The following is a 20,477-nucleotide window of genomic DNA, read 5'->3' as shown; positions in this document are numbered from 1 at the left end:
TTATAAAGTCAATTACCTAATTTCAAAAGCAAAAAGAGCAGAAATTAACGTGCTGAAAAGCAAACACGATCATAACATGCAAAGCAGAATAACGGAATTAGAAAGCATATGCTATGAAATTTCAACTCAAACAGGAAAAGGAAACTTAAATTGCCGAAACAAATTTGTTCATTTCGAAAGCAAAAAAGAGTAAAAATGAACTAAAATTTCTGTTAAGCAAAAACGAACTCCGATTTTGATAAGAATTAGAGGATGCAAAGCAGAGTTAGAAACCGTACACGATCGAGATAGATGTTGCCGGGGACATTGTCATGAACATGTTTGGAGAATCGCCGATCGCCGACGAAAGAGGTGGCGGAGGTGTAGGTCAGGAAGTCATCGTTGTTACAATCTCCCATTTGTAGCTGTTTCAGGTATATACTGTTCTAGAAACTTCTGGAGAATTCCGGAGATAGTACTTTGGTTCTTAGTGTGAAGGTTTTGATTGAGAGAGGGTTTTGATTGAGAGAATTTGGTTGTGTTTAGCATTTCTGCTTGCTTTTATAGGGGGGAGAGGGGAGCAGGTAGGTACAGGGGAGAGTGGAGAGGGAAAGGCGTCAGGTACAGGAATATTTGCAGTAGTGGTGAAGTGATGCCGCCAAATAAAGTAAATTTCTTAGTCTACGCGCGGTGGAAGAGCGTGCTAGAACCTCGACTTTATTTACTTTTTCTTTTGTATTTTCGTGTTAGACAACGCATTTCGAATGACAACAAAGGGATGGTTCTGCTATGAATTCTTTTCTCTCCGTTCAATACCTGCATGAATTTCCGACTAATTTGGATTTATATCACATAAGGTTTGCTAAAGTGAAAGTGTTTTCCATCAATTTTTACATAATTAAGTCTCAAACCCGAGCTCTTCATTTTGCTTTATTTTAAAGTTTTTCCCTTTGATCCCCATTTTTTGGAGCTATTGCTCCTTTGGTGACTCGAATCATAATAATTGGTGTGTTACGTCCCTCAATATTACGTCGATATTACGTCCCACAGTACTACGATGATGCTACGCTTCGCAATATTAAATTAAGACGATGTTGCACCCTGTAGTATTGTACGTTGAATTTGTCGTAAGGAAATTGATATTTGTCCAAGGAAAAGATTATTTGGAGATTATAAGGATTATGCTATTTCAAACAAGTGAAGGATAAATTTGTGAAGGTGAGAGGGGAAGCAAGTCCAAGAAAATGAATTTTCGTCCATGTTTGGCATGTTAGGATAAAATACGGGCCGAACGTTAATACCCGATATTTATGGACTAGTATCATACAAGGTACCACATGATCATGATAGTAAGCACTACAAGAAAAAGCCTTATCTAAGACCAACTTTTAGGGACGAGTTAATAATCCCGTCGCAAAAAATATATTTATTGGGACGAGATTATATTGCGGTCCCTAATGCTTTATTTTATTGCAAAGATATTAAATCTGGTCCCTAAAAAAATTAATAACTGGTACCAAATTATAATTGAGGGCCTTGAGGTGAGAAAGTGCCGTCAAATATTATACCAAAATATTAGAAAACTATTGTTTTCTAAAAAACAGGCGCTAAAGCTAATTTATTGAAATAAAAGTCTAAAAACTAAAACTCTCCGTATTCTCCAGAAACAAGCGCGCACAGATTTGCCCTGATACTCCGCCTAGATCTAGAGCCCACATCGCTTATCTGCATTTTCTCAAAACTCAAATTGTGAATTTCTGCCCTAATATCCATCTCGCCTTTGAGATTAATCCAAGGTATGCTTCCTCTTTCAAGTTGCTCTTTTTCTTCTCTAAGTTGTTCTAAATCATTGATTGTTATTCTAGTTGTTGTTCTTCTTCTTCTACTACTACTACTACTACTTCTCTAACATAAAAAAAACGGGTAAGGTTTCGTACTCTAGTATTTTTTTTTCTTTTGTATAATCAGTGGAAAGATTATTGGGTACCTGCTACCGTCTGTCTATCTAAGGTTTCGTACTCTGATATTTGAGTTGGGTTCCTAATTGGATAATTCAATTTCTGAAGTGTATTCAAGTTTGTGGCATATTAGTTTTATGTATTCAGTGAGAGATTTATCGAGCCAAAACGGGGACTTGCATGTATACTGTCATATTGCAATGTTGATTTACATCTGAAAAGATACTGTCATATGTGATGGAACAGCGTGTATACTGTCATATGTATTTTAGCATACCTAAAAAATAATTGCATCTAGAAAGAAGGAGTTTTTTAGTTGGGCTCGAGTGTTTTGGATGAATAAAGACTCTATGTTGATAAGATAAGAAAATTCAGTAGGTTGACAAGAAGTTATTAATATTTTCTTTAATTGTTCTTATTGTTCTGTTCTTCTGAAGCAAAGTTCAGCTTTCCTAGAATCTATGTTCACAGGAAAAATAATTTACTTTGATGTAAGAATTGCAATTCCTATTCAAATTAATTGTGTCGTAAAGTATATTGTTTATGATTTTCTTGTTGTAAGTACTTATTTTGGTCTCGGAGCAGGCTATAAGAAACTGTGCATGAATGTTTTAGGAAACAACATCTTTAATTACAAGTTAATTGATAATCTTTTGTCTAGATTAGTGCCATCTTATTGTATATTGCAATGTTCTAACAAAGGTTGGCATGTAGTGAGGAAGACTCAACCTCGTGATTCCTATGAGATTGTAAAACAAATAGATGATGATATTGTAGATTTACAAAATCCTTCACAAAAGAAATGAAAAAAAACTGATGAGGTGAAGTATCTATTTATGAATTAGTATATTCATTGTTACATATACTGATGGCATGATTTCTTTTATTACTATATTGTCACACGTTGTCTTACTATTTTTTACTTTTGGCTCTTTCCAGGTTCAATATGAAACCATCAAAGACTGAAAATGAGGCGAAATCAACTATGAAGAGTATAACCAAATATGCGTTCGTCCTGCTGGGTGCTATAAGAAAGGGACAATGACGAGGACGAAATCTTAAATCTTTGGTTAAGAAAGAGAATATGCCAACTAAGAGTTTATTTCCTCAATCTAGTGATCTTGTTAAGCAATACATCCAAACAATTGAAACAAGCAAGGTATTTTATATCTACTGTTTTTAATGTGTACAAATGAATTTTAATATTTAAATATTAGTAATATGATTTCGTTTCGCCAGGTGCTATTGGGAAGGGACGAGGACAAGGGCTTAAAAGCTCTACCATGTCTGCTAGTCAAGGAACGGGAACGATGCATAAAAACTCCATTGTTCTTGAGAAAGAGTATATACGAACTGATATTCCATTGCCTCCATCTATTGATCAAGTTAAGCAATACACCCAAAAAGTTGAAGCAAGTAAGTTTTTCCAAATCTATTTTTTAATTGCATATATAACTGAAATCAAATGCTAAACTAAATGGTTTTTTGGTCCAGGTTCTATAGGGAAGGGACGGGAGCAAACTCCTAGATCTTTGTGCTCATCTTTGGGGATTTCTAAAAGCACAAGATCGAATTTTACCATGCCTTGTAACCAAGAAATGCGAACAATGAATAAAAACTCCTTGGTTCTTGAGAAAGAGCATATGCAAACCAATATTTCATTGCCTCCATCTACTGATCAACTTATGCAACACTCCCAAGCAACTGAAACAGGCATGATAGTTTGAATCCATATGTTCTTAATTTGTAGAACTGAATTTTATTGCTATAGCTTTTACCAAATTATGCAGTCGTAGGTTCTTCATATAATTCTGGAAAGGTAAGAAAAGTTCGAGGGAGGAACAAGTGCAAAGAAGTTGCATCACTTGAAGTCGGACAAAAGCTGAAAGTAACCTTTTACAATAATCGAATAGATGGAACAAATAGCAAACTGTTTTCGAGGCACTTGGGAAGAATCGTTCGTGACCGTAATATGTGTCCGTTGGGATTATTATCGTGGAGTGATATTAAGGAAGAAAAGCTGAATCACATGTGGGCAGCTATTGAGGTAACAACTGTAGCCAAGAGTATGACTGTGCAATTTGAGTCATTTTAAGTCTAAGCAGCTAGATAATAATTTTGACATGGCTGATAAATCTGGAAACATGACTGAGGAAATGATATTTATACAGTAAAGATGTATATTATTTAGTTGAATACTTGTGTTCATGTTTGTGCCTCTATGTAGGAATCAAATACCATAATGCTTACAGTTATTGGCTATTTTTTACTGAAAGCAGTACACTGGAAAGTGAATCTCACACTGTCATAGAACAATTTCTGGTTTGCTGCCTATTTTTTAAAACAATTACTCTTCTTCAGTTCTAAATGTGCACTCGGTCAGTTCTTGTGTTTGAGGGCATATAAGATGCCTTGGGCATAGGGATACAAATATGGCATTTGCTGTTTAAATATTCTTCAATTCAAAATTCATTGCTTCTAAGGATAACTTTTGTTGGCACTGGATATTTAACTTTTAAGTTGTAACTCTGCTAAGTGACAATTATTGTCCAAGTAGAACATTTGCATACGTTCATATTTTGTAGATCTAATAAAGAACTAACTTTTAATATGAACATTACCTTGACAAGAGTTGAAGTTTTGGCAGAATATTAACTATAAATTGATGAAAAAGTATATGTTTCTCTGGTTTAGTTGGTCCAAAATTAGCCTAAGCTAAAATGATCAAAGTGAAGAATGAATCTAACTATTTCAATGTACAAATATATGACAAGGAAGTTGAATGAATGAATGAAGTTAAGTGTGAATGGCCAAAGTCACCTAAATTTATTGTTTTCAATCGGTTGTGAGTTATTACTTGATCTGTTTGTTTGTTTAGGTTATTTCTGGTTCTGGACTTCTTCAGTTGGCACTGAACTTACCATATGTTTATAAAGTTCCATTTTGCAATATGTTTCTCTGGTTTAGTTGGTCCAAATGTGCTCTGTATAATATAAACTCAACCCATATATATTCGGATTATTGTAGGATAAATTTTAGAGTGTTGACATGAATGATCATCGTGATCATATCTTCGGATGGATGAAAGAGTTATGGAACAAATGGAGAGGACACTTGCATGCAAAATATGTGAAGGATAAGCCAATCCAACAGGCTCTTAAGAATATTCCTAAGGGAGTAGACAAGAGATTATACAATCAGACTATACTCAAATTGAAGAAATAATTCAATCAGATTCATCTCTACCTAGCATAGAGATTGTAGAAAAATGTTGTGGACCTCAAACTCGTAGCCATATGTTTGGCTTTGGGGGTGGAGTAAAGGCGAAAGACTTGAAAGGTGGAACTTCCTCAAAGGCTGAATTGTTGTCCGCGCTACGTTCAACTCGAGAAGAGAACAAATCTTTAAGTGAGGAAAACAAATTCTTGCAGGAGCGCTTGTCTACCTTAGAAGATGACATGAAAGAAATGAAGAAAATGAAAGAGTTCTTCGCTGCTCAACAATCACATGTCCCGCTTACGACATCGCCTGTTTCAACTGAATGAACACTGTTTTGTCTGCTGGCCAAGTTAGTAACAATATACCTAACTTTTTAATTTATATAGTCGATTTCTATATTACAGATTCTAGTAGTTTACTTTTTAATATTTTTTGCAATTCATCAGTAGTACCTGAGAATGGCAAGAAGAAATAGCCTACAGAATAGTGATTGAAGCTAAATATGGATTGAATGTACAGTGGTGCAGTACTTAGATGCTCGCGGATCTGTTTTGACCCCTTACATATTTTGAACAACTAACTTAGCAAGACTCTGTGCATACTGTTTGCTTCTCCTCCTAGACACAATTACATCAATTATTAGTTGTTGCACTAACATCAGTGATACATGCTTAGCAGTTCCTTTCTACGTTTAATGACACAATGGACCAACCAAATCTAGTCGACCTAACAGCAGATTGTAAGAAACAGCCACATCGAGCACCTGGAATTCCATAGTAAATTCAACTGGTCCTATTGTAAGCTCGAGCACTATGTCCCCGACTGAATCTTTCCCTCCACCGTCAAATCCCCAAACGCAGATACTGTTCTTGTGAATTCTTTCATCATCCACCTTCAACTTGTTCAGAGTGGAAAGAGGGCAAATATTTGCACTGGAACCGTTGTCAACCAGTACCCGAGTAACAACGGAATCTTCACATTTCACCATCAGATAGAGGGCTTTATTGTGCTCAGTACCCTCCACGGGCAACTCATCATCACAAAACATGACTCTGTTTACCTCAAATATCTTGTTAGCTATCTTTTCCAAGTGGTTTACTGAGATTTTATCAGGAACATGGGCTTCATTCAAGATCTTCATCAAAGCCCGACGGTGCTCATCTGAATGGATCAATAATGACAATAGCGAGATCTGAGCCGGTGTCTTCCTTAACTGCTCCACAATGGAATAATCCTGCACTTTCATCTTTCTCAGAAATTCCTCTGCTTCTTCCTCGGTCACATCTTTCTTCACCAACACTAGGTTACCTTTGGAGGTCTTAGCTTTTCTCAACTCTTCGGGGGCAAAGCATCTCCCCGATCGAGTCAAACCATGGGTCTCACACACTTCTTCTTTAACCTCTTTCCCCTTGTAAGTCATTGTCACTCATTCATAATTCCATGGGACTGCCTTGCTGTTGACTATCGGTAATTGAGTTACCAGTTTGATAATGGCAGGATCTGTGCGGGCGCCCTTCACAATTACTACAGGCTTGTTTGTCACTCCTGGCACAACCACTTTTGCTCTTCTATGTTTTCCTGCAACGTCACTTGAGGACCCCTTCTTGACCTCCACAAATGGTTCATTATTTGCCCCATTCAACTTGATCACAGACTTCTCACTTGTTGACTTTTCAAACGGCTTAGATTCACTAGCCCGAATCATCATGACGGTTTGCGAAGGCTTCTTAGGCTCCCCTACCTTATGCACTATCTCAATCATATTTGTCTCATGATAGGTCGGCAACGGGTTCTGGTTGATATTGGGTGCCTCCGGGGCTTGGACCTCAATCTGATTAGTATCAATGAGCTCTTGAATAGTTGTTTTCAATTTCCAACATTTCTCTGTGTCATGACCCGGGACCCCTGAACAATACTCACAACTCACCGAGCGGTCAAGATTTCTAGAAGAGGGATTTGACAGTTTAGCCTCGATCGGATTCAACATACCCAACTGTCTCAATCTATGGAATAAACTAGTATATGATTCTCCCAATGGAGTGAAAGTCTTCTGCTTTTGCAACCTCTCATTCTTAAAGGCTTGATTTGGCCGAAAACTTGTTCCAGGGGGGATTTCAATAGGCTCTTGGGGGTGGATAGGTAAGTGGAGCTGAGTATGGATTTTGTGGAGTTGGCGCACGCCATTGTGCGTAAGCAGGAGGTTGGGTATAGATTTGTGCGTGATGGACGAAAAAATGGGGATCTGGCGGTGGGTAGTAGTGTTGTGGTGGGCTATATGGAGTGTGGGGGTAAGTTTGATGATAGGGTCGAGACGGGTTGTAGTAATGTGGGGGACCCCTGGATCCGACCCAAGCTCCCGACTCAATTATCGCAACATCCTCTTTCTTCTTCTTCCCGAGTACACCCTCAGTACCGTTTTGAATGGCCTGGGTGGTCGCTTTGATTGCTGAATAACTCATTATCTTGTTGCACTTGAGTCCTTCCTCAATCATCTTGCTGAATAACTGATTTTGTAGCAAGATGAGAGAGGCTTTGGCTAAAATATGTCATCAGCAATTCATCTCTTCCTCCTGCCTCTCTCATCTTGCTACAAAATCCTCTTAAGTGTGCTACTGGGTCAACATGCCCGTCGTATAGATCAAACTTGGGCATCTTGAACCCTGCTGGTAACTGAACCTCTAGGAACAGACATAAATCTTTATAGGCCACACTTACTTGACCCCTCAACCCCCTCATATCTCTTAATGATTGTTCTAAGCTTTTGACCTTTCTATCATCTCTTCATGCTCGGGATTCTTGGGTGGCTTCTCGGTCTCCGCCGGGAGATCAAGATGAGGGGTGTAAGAACATGGTTCCGGGACTTTGAAGGTGGGTTCAGGGGGATAATATTTGTTGTCGTGAGTCTGGAATAGAGGTTCACTGGAAGATCGGTGTAATGAAGCGGGTGAAGGTGCCACAAAAACAGGAGTGATTGGTGGAGGAGGGTAAGAGACTTGTTTGGGTGGTGGAGCTTGAGAAGTATGGGAAGTAGTGCTATAGCATTGTTGGTAGAGGGGAAAGGCTGGAGATGAGTTCACAGTGGGAGGCTCCTAAGGTTGGGCCGATGGTGGGATATAAGCAGGGTTGGCGGGATAAATCGGTGGTGGAAGCCCCTTTGCCCAGGCTTGGTACATTTCAGCCATTTGCTGCTTTTAACTTATACATTTCTTCCTTCATCGCATTAACATCAAATTCTTCCCCCTCTTTTGACGGGTCAACGATACTTGTCTCCAATTCTTGGTTGGCCATGTTCAGCTTGTCTTTTGATCGGGTATTGTATGAGTGAATTGCCAGAATGCCAATCAACTAACCACCTGCCTGAACTCAATACATCAACAACAACCTTGTTAGCGATTAGGGCGTTGACAGATTGGTGACCGCACATTTTGGGGAATGAATGCACCTAAGCAGTTAGCTGTTTCTATTATGCATTTGATCGGCTGCTTGCGTCATCTCGACTTTTCCATTTACAACTTTCCTTCTTTTTCTCTTTCTTTTCATTCTGGCCTTTGCTTTTCTTTGTTTTTATCCTCTCATTTCCCTCTTGTTTTGCCATTGTTTCTTTCTCTTATTTTTCTCTCTTTTCTTTTCTTTTTCTCTCTTGTTTCCCCCCCTTTTTTTTTGGTTATGGTCGAATCCTATGGAGATTTCCTACATATCATGACCCCGCATGAATCAGACCAAGCGTAGTTCTGGGAGATAAGTGTGAAAGTAAATAATGAAACAATTTTTGGGGATATTCAATTTTCATAAAGCAAATGCTTTGATTACAAAGACTCAAAACTAACAGACTCCAAGAGAAACTAACAGACGCTGATGAAAGGACGACATACAGACTCCAAAAATAAATTATCATACTCCAATCAAAAGAAATTACAGACTCGAAAACAATTGACAGACTCAAACAGAAAAAAAATACAAACTCAACACAACTGACAGACTCTAGCGGAAAAGGAAATACAAACTCAAATGAAAAATCATGAATACATCAATGCTCCTGGTGCCTGCGGGACATCATTCGGTCTCGCCGCGGGCCTATATGCAAGATCCCTTTGAAGTCGGTCCAAATCGCTCATTATCTGTTTAACAAATGTCATCACTGCTGCGAAGAAGGTGGTGCGAGTCATATCCTCACAAACTTGGCACTTCACAACAATGTAATCGGCGTTGTTTCTAATTCACTCTCTTATGACACCATTTTCTTGTAACAAACGCCCGATCTGTTGGGCCCTGGCTTCCAAAGTTTGCTCGACCACATGATTCTGCTCCTGAAGTTGTTGCAAATCTATTTCTAATTGTGCCAATGTTGTATAACAATGTTCTCTTTCAACCTTGAAGTCTTTAGCCTGTTTGATCATCTTGTTTTCCGTGGCGACGACCCTTTTCTTTAATCCCGCGACCTTATTGTCGTACCTTTCTTTCAACTTCTTAACTAGGCGTGCTCGTTCATCTGCGTTTTTAACCAATTGCTTTCGAGCCCTGGCTAGTTCACTTTCTGCTTTGTTCAAATCAAAACTATAGTCACTCACTTTCTGCCTCAGGCTACCTATAAGTTTTTCATCTTTGGCACTTCGGGTGGGGTTTTCTGCCACTACTTTCATTTTTTGAATTTAGGCTCGAAGGGCCTCGTTTTGTTTGGCTAGCTTTTTCTTTTCACCTTCGTCTGCCGCGGCTTGTAAACTATTCTCGAATTGAAGTTATTTGACTTGTTTCTCCAACTTTCCTATTGTGGCCCTGTACTCATTCTCCTTGGCCAACCAAGCCCACTGTTCTTACGATGCCTCAACGAATTCCTGAATGTGAGGCCTTTTGGCTGGTCTTTCTGGTTCGACCCTTGCAGTGTTCTTCTTTTTATACCTGGCAAGATAGGCAGGTGAGACGTCGCCTCTAGATAGGTCACGTACTCGAGTGTTCACAGTCAAATACTAGCATTTGTTCCAAATAGAACGAACTATTTCTTCATGAAATTGGCCGTCGGAACTAACCTCGACCGCATAAACGCTAAGATCTTTATCTGGGTGCATCACCTGACACCTTCCCAACTGTCTCATCACCCGGTAAGGAGCGTAGGGCTGAATACCTCGCAGACCTATTAGGAGGAAGTAAGGACCAGTGGCGGGCATATACACAATTTCTTCAACAGGAAGCCAACCCAATGTCCATTCTATTTGTCCCACAGTAATGGAATGAAGGCGGGATACCCAATCTCCAAACCCCTCTGGCAGCTTGAACCCTGAAATCCTTGTGTCAAACTCTTCAATGCAACTTTTCTTTGTATATCCATAACTCATATACTGAGGGCAATGACACAGGTGTTCAATAATCCACATCTATAATAGCAAATTGCATACCTCGAAGAAATCTGCCCCAACTTTACATGTTGTGAGAGCCCGGTATATCTCCAGCCACCCGCAAGTCGATCTTCCCGTCTTTTCGGGGAAACACCACAATGCCTAGGAAAGCTACCATGAAGGCGAAATGCCTATGCTCATCCTATTTTGTTCGGTTTCCTTTGCTACAAACCTCGCTTTCCGGATCATTGAACCCTCCTACATGCCCGTACCTCTGATATATAAAGTGTAGAGTGGAAAAACCACCATCCAACTCGGAGTACGGGACTCTCTTGCTTATCTTTAACAAATCCATGAATTTGTGAGAGTTAACGGCTCTTGGAGCGATCAGATACTTATGTCTCAGCCCTTCAGTACTTCCCATATAACCTGCTATCTCTTCCAAAGTTGGAGTGAGTTCAAAATTCGAGAAGTGAAATACGTTATGGGCCGGGTCCTAAAACGTAACCAAAGCCTTTATGACATCTCCTCTGGGTCTGATTTTTAACAACCCGGTGAGACCTCCCAAATGTAGATTGACTTTATCTTGCTCCGATTTTCCCAGATCCTCCCACCACATATGCAACTCCAAAGGGATCTTGTTTATGACTGTTATCGGCAAACTTGGACTCGTGCTCAATCTGCACATTTATTAGGGTGATTAAGCAAAAATCAAGACTAATTTGATTCAAAGACAAAATTGACACTTTTTTTTCTTTTTTTTTATTTAAAAATAAAATTCAGTTTTGCAAGTACGACCTTTCAGCACCTCGGAGACGAAGATTTTTAAGGCTGTGTTGGCTAACCGGTGAAAACCTTGAAAAAATGACCACAGGCTGCTGTTCTTGCAAAAGCAGCCTTCCGGCGCCCTTTTTGAGACATTCGGCTATTTCTAACAAGAATGGCACCACCCCAATTATTTTTAAATAAAAGTAAAATTTTTATTCTTTTGGGCTATTTTTGCAAAAAGGAAGTTGGACCCGATGGGGGTCGCCTACGTATCCCACATCCGGTGGGAATCAAACTGGTGTAGTTCGGGCAAATAAAACGAACTATTTCTGAAAACAAAACTCCTTTCTCATTTTTCAATTCGTTTTCTTTTTTTTTTTCAAAAATTCGGCAGAGTTTTAGCGCTATTTGGACACTGGTTTTTTTTAAAACAGGTGATTCACTCCCTTAACCCTCTACACTACTATTTCTTTTCCAAATTCTCTCCTTTCATTCAAAAGCCGATCAGCATGCAAATTCGAAGCAAATAAATGCGCAAGTAGCAAGTAAGATGCATCATGATGGTCTTTTTATTTCGGGTGCACCTGTTCTAGACAGACCCAACCCCTGTGTTGAGTCTCCAAAGTCAAAAATGCACATGATGCAAACAAACGTTCCTACTAGAGATCCGTCATGAGGTATTGTTATACTAAGTTTAAAAACCTAGGTCTATTTGTTCTAGACCTGGCTTATCCGAGCGGACAACTCGAGCCGTGGGGGCTGCATACCGGTAACCAAAAGATCATTCGGCTTTGCAACTTGTCCGAACCTCGTTCTATTTGGGATTTGACACTAATAGAAAGAAGTCACGACCAGCGTGCACTCCTCAGGAGAGAGAAGAGAGGGGTTTCGTAGCAGTTTTATATATACAGTTCAGATAATATCAAAGGGGTAAAAAAAGCAATATTTAGCACATTAGGTCCAAACATGTAACAAAATCAGATAACAAATAAAACCAAATGTAACAATTCATCTAAGCTCGAATTCTTGAACCTTGAACCAGAGATTCTAGGTTCGGTCCCCAGCAGAGTCGCTAGAGCTGTCACACTTCCTTTTTACCTACACCCCCGGAAGGGAGTATATAAGGGGAGTTTTTTCCAACTTAAAGGGACAATCGAAACGGGATTATTTATTTATTAAATTCAGAGTCGCCACTTGGGATAATTTATGGTGTCCCAAGTCACCGGTTCAAATCCCGAATCGAGGAAAAGATTGACTCTGTATTACAGTCCGCGAACTAGAAATCCGGGTAAGGAATTTTGTTAACCCGAGAAAAGGTGTTAGGCATTCCCGAGTTCCGTGGTTCTATCACGGTCGCTTAACTGTTATATTTGTCTTAGTTATATGACTTTAAACAATTATGAACATATGTGCAAATTTTAGCTTTAACCGCTTTTATTAATTTTTTTTAAAAAAATTGCAACGTTATTAAAATACGCCTCGAACCACGTCACATAAATGCACCCATGGTTTTTGACATATTTTAACATCGTTGAGATTTGGATTTGGGTCACATAAATGTGCACCCGAGTTTAGGAAGGTAACTCATTAAGATAACGCGCCTAAAGCAACTACGCATTTGCAACTTTGCGAGGGCCATGGAAAATTTGCTAAATGGCGCACCTCGATTTCTAAGGACTTAAAAAGAAATAATTAAGCGAGGGTCATGCATTTGAAGATTTTATTTGGCGCGGCACACCTCGATTCTAATTTTTAAAAGGAGTGCAAAACTAAGCTTTTGAGGGCCAAAAACTATGTGCTTTGCTGTTATGGCACGCCTCGAACTATTGAAAGAACCTAATTAATTAATTAAGGAAAGCTTATGGAATTCTAATTACTTTTAACTAAAGGCTCGACCTTTGCTAAATAATTAGAACTCGCCGTATTAAAAGCTCAGTTACCTAAAGGAATTAACTCGACAATAACAATTGACCCGGAACGTTCGAAAATGCCTTCAAGCTTGGGCTTAAGATAAGCCCACTTCCTAGCGAGGAAGGACATTCAAAGATATGGGATTTGAGACATGAACGTCGTTAATGGGGCCAACAATAGGCCCAAATTTCAGAATCAACCAAACATCTAGAATCAATGAAATGCAGATTAACCCCAAACCATAGGAAACGTAACATTGGACCAATAATTTATTTCTGGATATTCACCCTAACACAAGCTGCCATTTAACGACTAATGGAACCAGAACTTAAGCTCTTGCAAGATTTAAACTTCATTTTGAAAGACATTACACACTGAATTAACCAATGCAAAAGTCATGAGCAAAACTGACAAACACATTAAACCCCTCATATCCTATGTTCATGATGCATACATCACCAAACAACCTCATTTTTTAATAAACAAACACCACAACCATGTTCAAACACCTCACAGTGACCTTTAACAGGTTACGCTGGCCATCTTGTAAGTTCAGTACAAAATCTACAATAAGTATAAACGCTATCTTTCAACAGGGTAAAACATGCCAAGAGACTGGAACAAACCCTCTACGATAGTTTTTATGAGTCCCAAATTAGTATAAGAACACAAGGCTCCATTATCTAACTAGATCTAATTAGGAGGACAATGAATCAAGGTTATGAAAAAAAAACCATACAATAAAGAGATACAGCTGAATTCTAAAGAAAATAAAACTGGACATATGCTTCGAATTTCAGTTCTCCATTTCATTGTTCAATTCGATGCTTCACATTAGAAAGGATTCAGGACATGTACTTGGAGATAAGATAGAAACCAAGAAGTGAAGAATCAGTAACTAGCAGCAAACAGAACAGAGCCCAGATCCAGTCAATGAAACAGTAAAACCTAGATCGAAAACATTTGATGGGACAGTGGATGAACCGCAGATCACAAACCAGCTTCGAACCAAAACTTAAACCATTTCTCAAACCAAAACTAAACAAGCAGAATTTTTCTTAGCAGTTTCAATGATGGAAAGCAGGATTTCAGAAATTTTCCAAGAGCTTTAGCCGTTTTCAATTTTTTAGTCTTTTTTTTCTCCAGAAATCTGACTTGAATAGCAAGTCTTGGTGCCTTTATAGGCAAGGCATTAGGGCAGCTTAAAATGAACTATGTTTTGCACTTCTCCCCTTTTCATATTTTTGTTTTTTCTTAAAGGTCCTTGGTGTAAAATCCAAAATTTCAGATTGAACCCTACCCCAGCTTCCTAGAAGTTTCCTTAGGCGGTTATTAGAGATTCCTTCAAATAGATTTCCTAATCTACCCTTTATGACCCTTGTTTTTACCTTTAAGAACTTAGACTGAACATGGGTCAAATTGACCCAATGGCTTACGCCCCATATGAATAGGTTGTTCTTTGCCAATGGGTTGGCATTGAACCCAAGGCCCAAACATAATCAGAACTCTATATTGGCTATTCCGTAAAGAGTCTGAAAAATTACACAACTGAACAACTTCACAATGGACATTTTAGCTAAATGACTGACTCACTTTTAAATTAGCTAATGAATTATAACTAAGCTAAATTACCACATTTAACAAAGTCCAAGTATACGACTGGAAAATCAAAAATTAAACGAGCCATATGCACAACTAAACAATATTCATGAGAACATCTATTAGCAAATTAAAAAGCTCGTGGAAGAAGTACGACCCCCATATAAGCAAAGAAACCTATGTTCAGTATTTTAATACTTCACCAGATTCAACCCAAGAAGTCAAACTAAAAAAGAAAGGGAGAAGGACAAGTAAAAGAAACGGACAAAAAAGGATACGAGTTCAAGAACGACACAGAAGACGGAGACGAAAGAAAAAGAACAAAAATACCTCGAAGGCCATGCAGACAGGGCTTGATAAACTTCAGGCGACTTCGATTTTACTCGAAACGGGTATTAACCGCATGTTCTCTTTGATAACAAACGAACAATATTTGTTTCAAGACCAATCGTTCATAAGAACTTAAGGACCCGAAAGATTCTCTTTCCTTCGATTTTTAGATTCAAAACCGGTCCGATTTGGTGATGATTTGGGGAGAAGTGGTGGTAGATTAGGATGCAAGGAGGGGTGATGGTTGCATGGATGGATTTTGGCGATGGTTGAAGCTCTGCCGCCGGCCAGAGATGGTAAAGAAACTCAGGGTGACGGGTCTAGGGTTGAAGGTGGAGGGGAAGGGTCGAAGTACATAGATACGAGGTTATTCGGACAATTATATCAAAAATACAGGGGTGTTCCTTGGTCGTTGGATTGAAAGAAATCAACGACCCAGATCTATCGTCTCCGAATGACGTCGTTTTGATTTTTGGGACGAGGGGGACTGGACCGGGTAAAACAACGGGTCTTGGGCCAATTTCGATGGGCTTCAGTGTGGAATCTTTGGTCTTGGGGCGAATTTAAATAGTTTTTAGCCCAATATAGACTCTCTTCTTTGTTTTCTTCCTCTTTCAATTCAATTTTCTTTTTTTATTTTCAATTTCTTTTAAATAAATAAAATAAAACCTAAATTAATTCCTAAATAAAATTAATCTACCACATTGAATTAACTCCAACTAACAATTACCACAAATAATTAAAAACCAAATTTAAAGGGAAAATTACCAAAATTTTAAAAATTAAAATTAAAAAGTGCAAATTAAACTATTTTTCGTGACTTTTCCCATTTTTATAAAACAACTGATTTGTTAATTTATCCTAAAATGTGAAATTAAATCCCAAATGTAAATGCAATATATTTTTTGTATTAAATAAAATAAAAATGCACAGACAAATGCAAACAATTGACAGAAAATGCTACAAAAATCTACGAAATTGCAAATAATGAAAAAATTATTTTGTTTTGAATTTGTGGGAGTAATTCATATAGGGTAAAAATTACGTGCTCACAACTACTTCTGAAAAATGTATTTTTCTGTGGAGTACAGTGAGAAAGCTCCACGAGAGTTTGGCATACTCCTTGGACATATCAAGCTTTATGACAATATTCTCCTCTTTAAATTTACATATATTATTTTACCAATAGTTATTTATCATCTCTTCAAATTTTTGTACTTACAGATTTCGAAGATTGAAGCTACAAGTCAAGATGAAAGTTTAGAAGATGCACAAACTCATTAATTATTTTGTTAGGACTGTTATTCAAAACATGATATCATAATATAGCTGAGGATGTTAGCTAAGTTTTTTTTGTTAAGGTGTTGAACAAATATAGAAACTAATATCATCATGGGATGTGTACTTGATATATTATCTTTTTATATCTAGATTTTTCAATAACAATTTCATATTTATTGATAAAAATAACTCTTTGTGGCATTGAGCTTTAGGACAACTCATGGTTAATAAGAGACCAGGAATACGATCGCTAAATTACAATATAATCTAGGACCAATTAAAGGTTGGTCGCTAAAATGGATTAACGATTGGAATATATATATTTTTCAACGTCTATTAGGGACGAGATATGTAGTTTAAAACTATTTCACGACCAGATTTTTTGCCCATCTCTAAAAGATAATCTAGGACCAGTAAAAGGTTGGTTGCTAACAAGGTTTAACGACGGGAATATATGAATCTTTCATCGTATATTAAGGACGAGATATGCAGTCTCTAAAACTATTTTACGACCAGAATTACTACCCGTCTCTAAATCTTTTTAACGACCAGTTTTTTTGACCCGTCGTTATTGACTTTTAGCGGCGGAGGCTATTACAACGGGTTGCGACCAGCTTTATCCCATCATAATTCCTCCGTTTGGGACCAGATTTGGACTTTTAGGGACAAGATTTCCCTTCCCTAAAGGCTGTGTTTCTTGTAGTGAAGATGTATAACGTGTGCGAAACGTATGTAGCATTTTAAGTAAGTGGAAATAATTTTTAATTATAAAGGTAATTTATTAATTATTGGGTAATAGGACATTATCTAGTTAATTAATAATTGTGATGGATTTATTAAAGTCTTTGGATAAAAATAAAGTAAAAAATGTGGCAGCACTTGAAACATATTAAATGACTCATCATTTGGCATGAAAGGTGGCCATTTAAACTTTGGGTGTTATCTTTATTTTGGAAGTTGGGCTAAAAGCATTAAAAGGGTGACGGTCTATTAATTGAGAAAGATACTACAAAGTTATTTGACAAGCTACACCATATTGGTCTCAAAATGGAAAAGATAGAGGTCTTACTCTCCTTTTAATGGTTTCCTATTGAATTTCCTTATGTAGATAACATTTCCTACAAAATCAAGCGTAAAAGAGTTGGCTTCTCTCATCAACAAGATTTTAAAAGCACATGATACTGAAATTAGAGATGAACTATAGGATATCAAATGGAAACTTAGAGGTCAAATGGAAGGAAAACACGATGAAAAATTTTTGGACTAAAATATCTTTGTTTGGTGGTTGTTTCGTATAAATAGTGCAGCACCATCTTCAGATTCCAACAAGATTTTTTAGCACAATAGCAACGTGAGATTTTGTGAATCTAGACGAGTACGGTGCAAACTTTTTAAGAATATTATACGAATTTTTCCCTACTCCAGGTATGTTAAGGCTATCCTTTCTTTCTTTTGGCATGATCCATACGATACGAACGAAACGTGCAAATGCACAAATTCCATAAATGACTCTATTCATAGAATTATTAGTGATATCTATGTTCTTAAATTTCTATATGTCATAATATTTTATCATCTGTTCATAGGTCTCAGAAAAATACGAAAGATGAAAAGAGTTTACTTTATGATATTACTCAAAGGCAAAATGGACTTATGACATTATGAAAGATTTTATTAACGTACTTTTCATGCATTACATTCATGTACATTGACCCATGACCAGATGGCGTTATATACGCGTATATATGTATGTATATATATGTATATGGGATATGGGAAAGGTTATGGTTATGGCGTGATATACGCACCACCACCTGATCAGCTGGTATACATTGATAATTTTGCACACAGTGGCCGATATGATATGATGGGATGCCCTCAGAGGCTGATGATTTTATGAAACATGTACCTATGCACGACATGATATTCATACGTATATGCATGACGCTAAAAGTATTTCATGATTTACAGAGTTATCTAGACTTGCAGGTTGAGTCAATTACTCTATATTTCTTTCATGTCTATTATGTACTTATTTTATGTGCCTTACATACTAGGTACATTTTTTGTACTGACGTCCATTTTGCCTGGGGATGCTGCTTTTCATGCCCGCAGGTCCCGATGTACAGGTCGAGAGACCTCCTTGTACGCTATCAGCTCAGTGGAAAATGTTGGTGCGCTCTATTTGCTTCGGAGTTGCTTATTTGGTTAGTATAATTTAGACGTGTATTGTTTAGCATGGCGGGACTCTATCTCGACATTTATGATATTTATATACTCTTAGAGGTTTGTAGACATATATTGTGTACGTGAAAGATGGTACGGCTGTGTCGGCCTATGTTTTGAGTTTAGAAATGATTATGTTGGCCTATTAGGCCCGTATGTCACGTGTATATAATGATATAATAAGAAAGATACGTTATGTTGGTACTCAGTTGAGTAAGGTACCGGGTGCCCGTCACGGCCCATCGGCTTGGGTCATGACAAAAGTGGTATCAGAGCAGTTCTGTCCTAGGGAGTCTACAAGCCGTGTCTAGTAGAGTCTGGTTTATGGGTGTGTCGTGCACCACACTTATAAGTAGGAGGCTACAGGACATTTAGGACTGTCTCTCTTTCTTATTACTCTAGATCGTATGGTAAAGCTTAGTTTTAAGAATTCAAATTCTTAACTTCTATTTTATTCATAATAAGACAATACCTACATCTAGAAAGACAGTTGGTAAGATATTGAATATGGCAATGAAAGAGTTGAGTTAGAGGGACTCGATTTGTCATAATACTTATGATAAGTAAATATAAAGTCTTCAGTAGATCATGTGTGCATTAAGACGTGTAAGCCTCTTGATAAGGAACCTCAAGGCAAGGATATCTATCCACCCCTATGGTGAAAGGCAATGAGAGATTCAGAAGAAAGATACAAGTTTCAACAAGTAAAAGAATCAAGATGAAAAAGGGTATGAGGCGTCGAGTTAATGAAGAATTATCAGTATTTACAATTCAGGCAGAGGAATATAAGCCTTTTTGAGTTACCTTCAACAATAACAGAGGTATGTACAATTGGCCACACCGATCTTAGTTATGCCATATAGAAGCTAACATAAGTAGTATAAGAAAAGAACGGATATCAGGATCCGGCTGGGGTTAGAGTAACCCAAAAATGTTGGATGGATTGTTAGTGATTAGCGGATATTTTCGAAGGATATTACAAATGAGTTTTCCTTGTGAGACACTCGGATGGTGCACTATAAAATAGTACCTCTGTATATGAGTACTACAAACATAGGCACTGGAAGCCTAGAATGGATAAATATTACCTTAGTATGGCTCATGTCCCTAGTAGGGAGAGAATGTTAGGCAACCCGAAGAGCTCGTGGATGGAGCAAGGGGAGCTAAAATGCGAAAGAATGTCTTGTCGAAGTTTTTCAGAATAAAGTGATTGACAGAAATATTAGCAAGAAATAAGAAGAGAATTAAGGAAGCATTATGAGTAAGACGTGATACATGGATGACAACGGTAGATAACAAAAAGACAGTATTACAAAGCCTATAGTCAAGTGAAGGGAAATACGAGAGGTGACATGCATTGAGACAACAAAAGAATATAGGCCATAAAGTCATATCCTCACTTTGAGAAATAAGTTCGTGACTCTAACACGACTACCAGAAGGAAAAGGTTAGACCTCAGAAAAATAGCAATCAGTATGGGCTGATGAACAAGGTAAACTAAATATGAATTAGGGGCTGAGTGATTTGATAGTGGTCGACATCATGAGAGTTTCAAATTTCACTCTGGCGATAACAGAATGGACAACAGAAGAAGATTCATGAGTGTAGACATGTGATTTTTGACCCTCCCCGAGATCTTTCATATATTAGCATAAAATATTTAATTTAGGCATAATATAGATATTTTAAGTAATTTTGACTCTTTTACTCTATTTTATTACAAGAAAACAAAATCACAAAAATAGATTCATTAATGTTTTGTAGTCATTTTTAATTAAAAAAATCTTAAAAATATATACAACAATAGTATCGTATTTTTATTTTAATATGATATTTTGAAAATACCAAAAATAGATTTGTTTTAATGGTTAGTTTT

The 20,477-nt window shown here is 37.6% G+C and overlaps 1 protein-coding gene across 3 annotated transcripts; it reads left to right on the top strand.

The window, feature by feature from the left end:
• Nucleotides 1-1,575: 1,575 nt before the first annotated feature.
• LOC107762824 (uncharacterized) lies at nucleotides 1,576-16,487 on the top strand. 3 transcript variants are annotated; one of them, XR_012707644.1, is made up of 8 exons: nucleotides 1,576-1,775; nucleotides 2,652-2,758; nucleotides 2,877-3,096; nucleotides 3,177-3,353; nucleotides 3,432-3,650; nucleotides 3,728-3,984; nucleotides 4,965-5,505; nucleotides 16,319-16,487. XR_012707644.1 is itself a non-coding variant. In XM_016581216.2 (6 exons), exons 3-6 carry the CDS (start codon nucleotides 3,221-3,223, stop codon nucleotides 4,974-4,976), a joined length of 621 nt encoding a protein of 206 aa, XP_016436702.1. In that variant the 5' UTR covers nucleotides 1,576-1,775; nucleotides 2,877-3,096; nucleotides 3,177-3,220; the 3' UTR covers nucleotides 4,977-5,745. The 3 variants fall into 3 exon arrangements, 1 of the variants encoding a protein (XP_016436702.1); XR_001642890.2 differs by lacking the exon at nucleotides 2,652-2,758; XM_016581216.2 differs by lacking the exons at nucleotides 2,652-2,758; nucleotides 16,319-16,487 and having other exon boundaries at nucleotides 4,965-5,745.
• The last annotated feature ends 3,990 nt before the right edge of the window (nucleotides 16,488-20,477 follow it).

The sequence above is a fragment of the Nicotiana tabacum genome, chromosome 3 (assembly GCF_000715075.1).
Source record: "Nicotiana tabacum cultivar K326 chromosome 3, ASM71507v2, whole genome shotgun sequence".
NCBI classification, from domain to species: Eukaryota; Viridiplantae; Streptophyta; class Magnoliopsida; order Solanales; family Solanaceae; genus Nicotiana; species Nicotiana tabacum.
The sequence above is the reverse complement of the archived record's forward strand: the minus strand, read 5'-3'. Positions and strand labels throughout refer to the sequence as shown.

Bases quoted from the DNA above. Each gene is read 5' to 3' on its own strand.
- LOC107762824 (XM_016581216.2), top strand. From the start codon at position 3,221: ATGTCTGCTAGTCAAGGAACGGGAACGATGCATAAAAACTCCATTGTT. The intron at 3,354-3,431 runs GTAAGTTTTTCC...TTTTTGGTCCAG, and splicing joins CACCCAAAAAGTTGAAGCAA to GTTCTATAGGGAAGGGACGG. The intron at 3,651-3,727 runs GCATGATAGTTT...CAAATTATGCAG, and splicing joins CTCCCAAGCAACTGAAACAG to TCGTAGGTTCTTCATATAAT.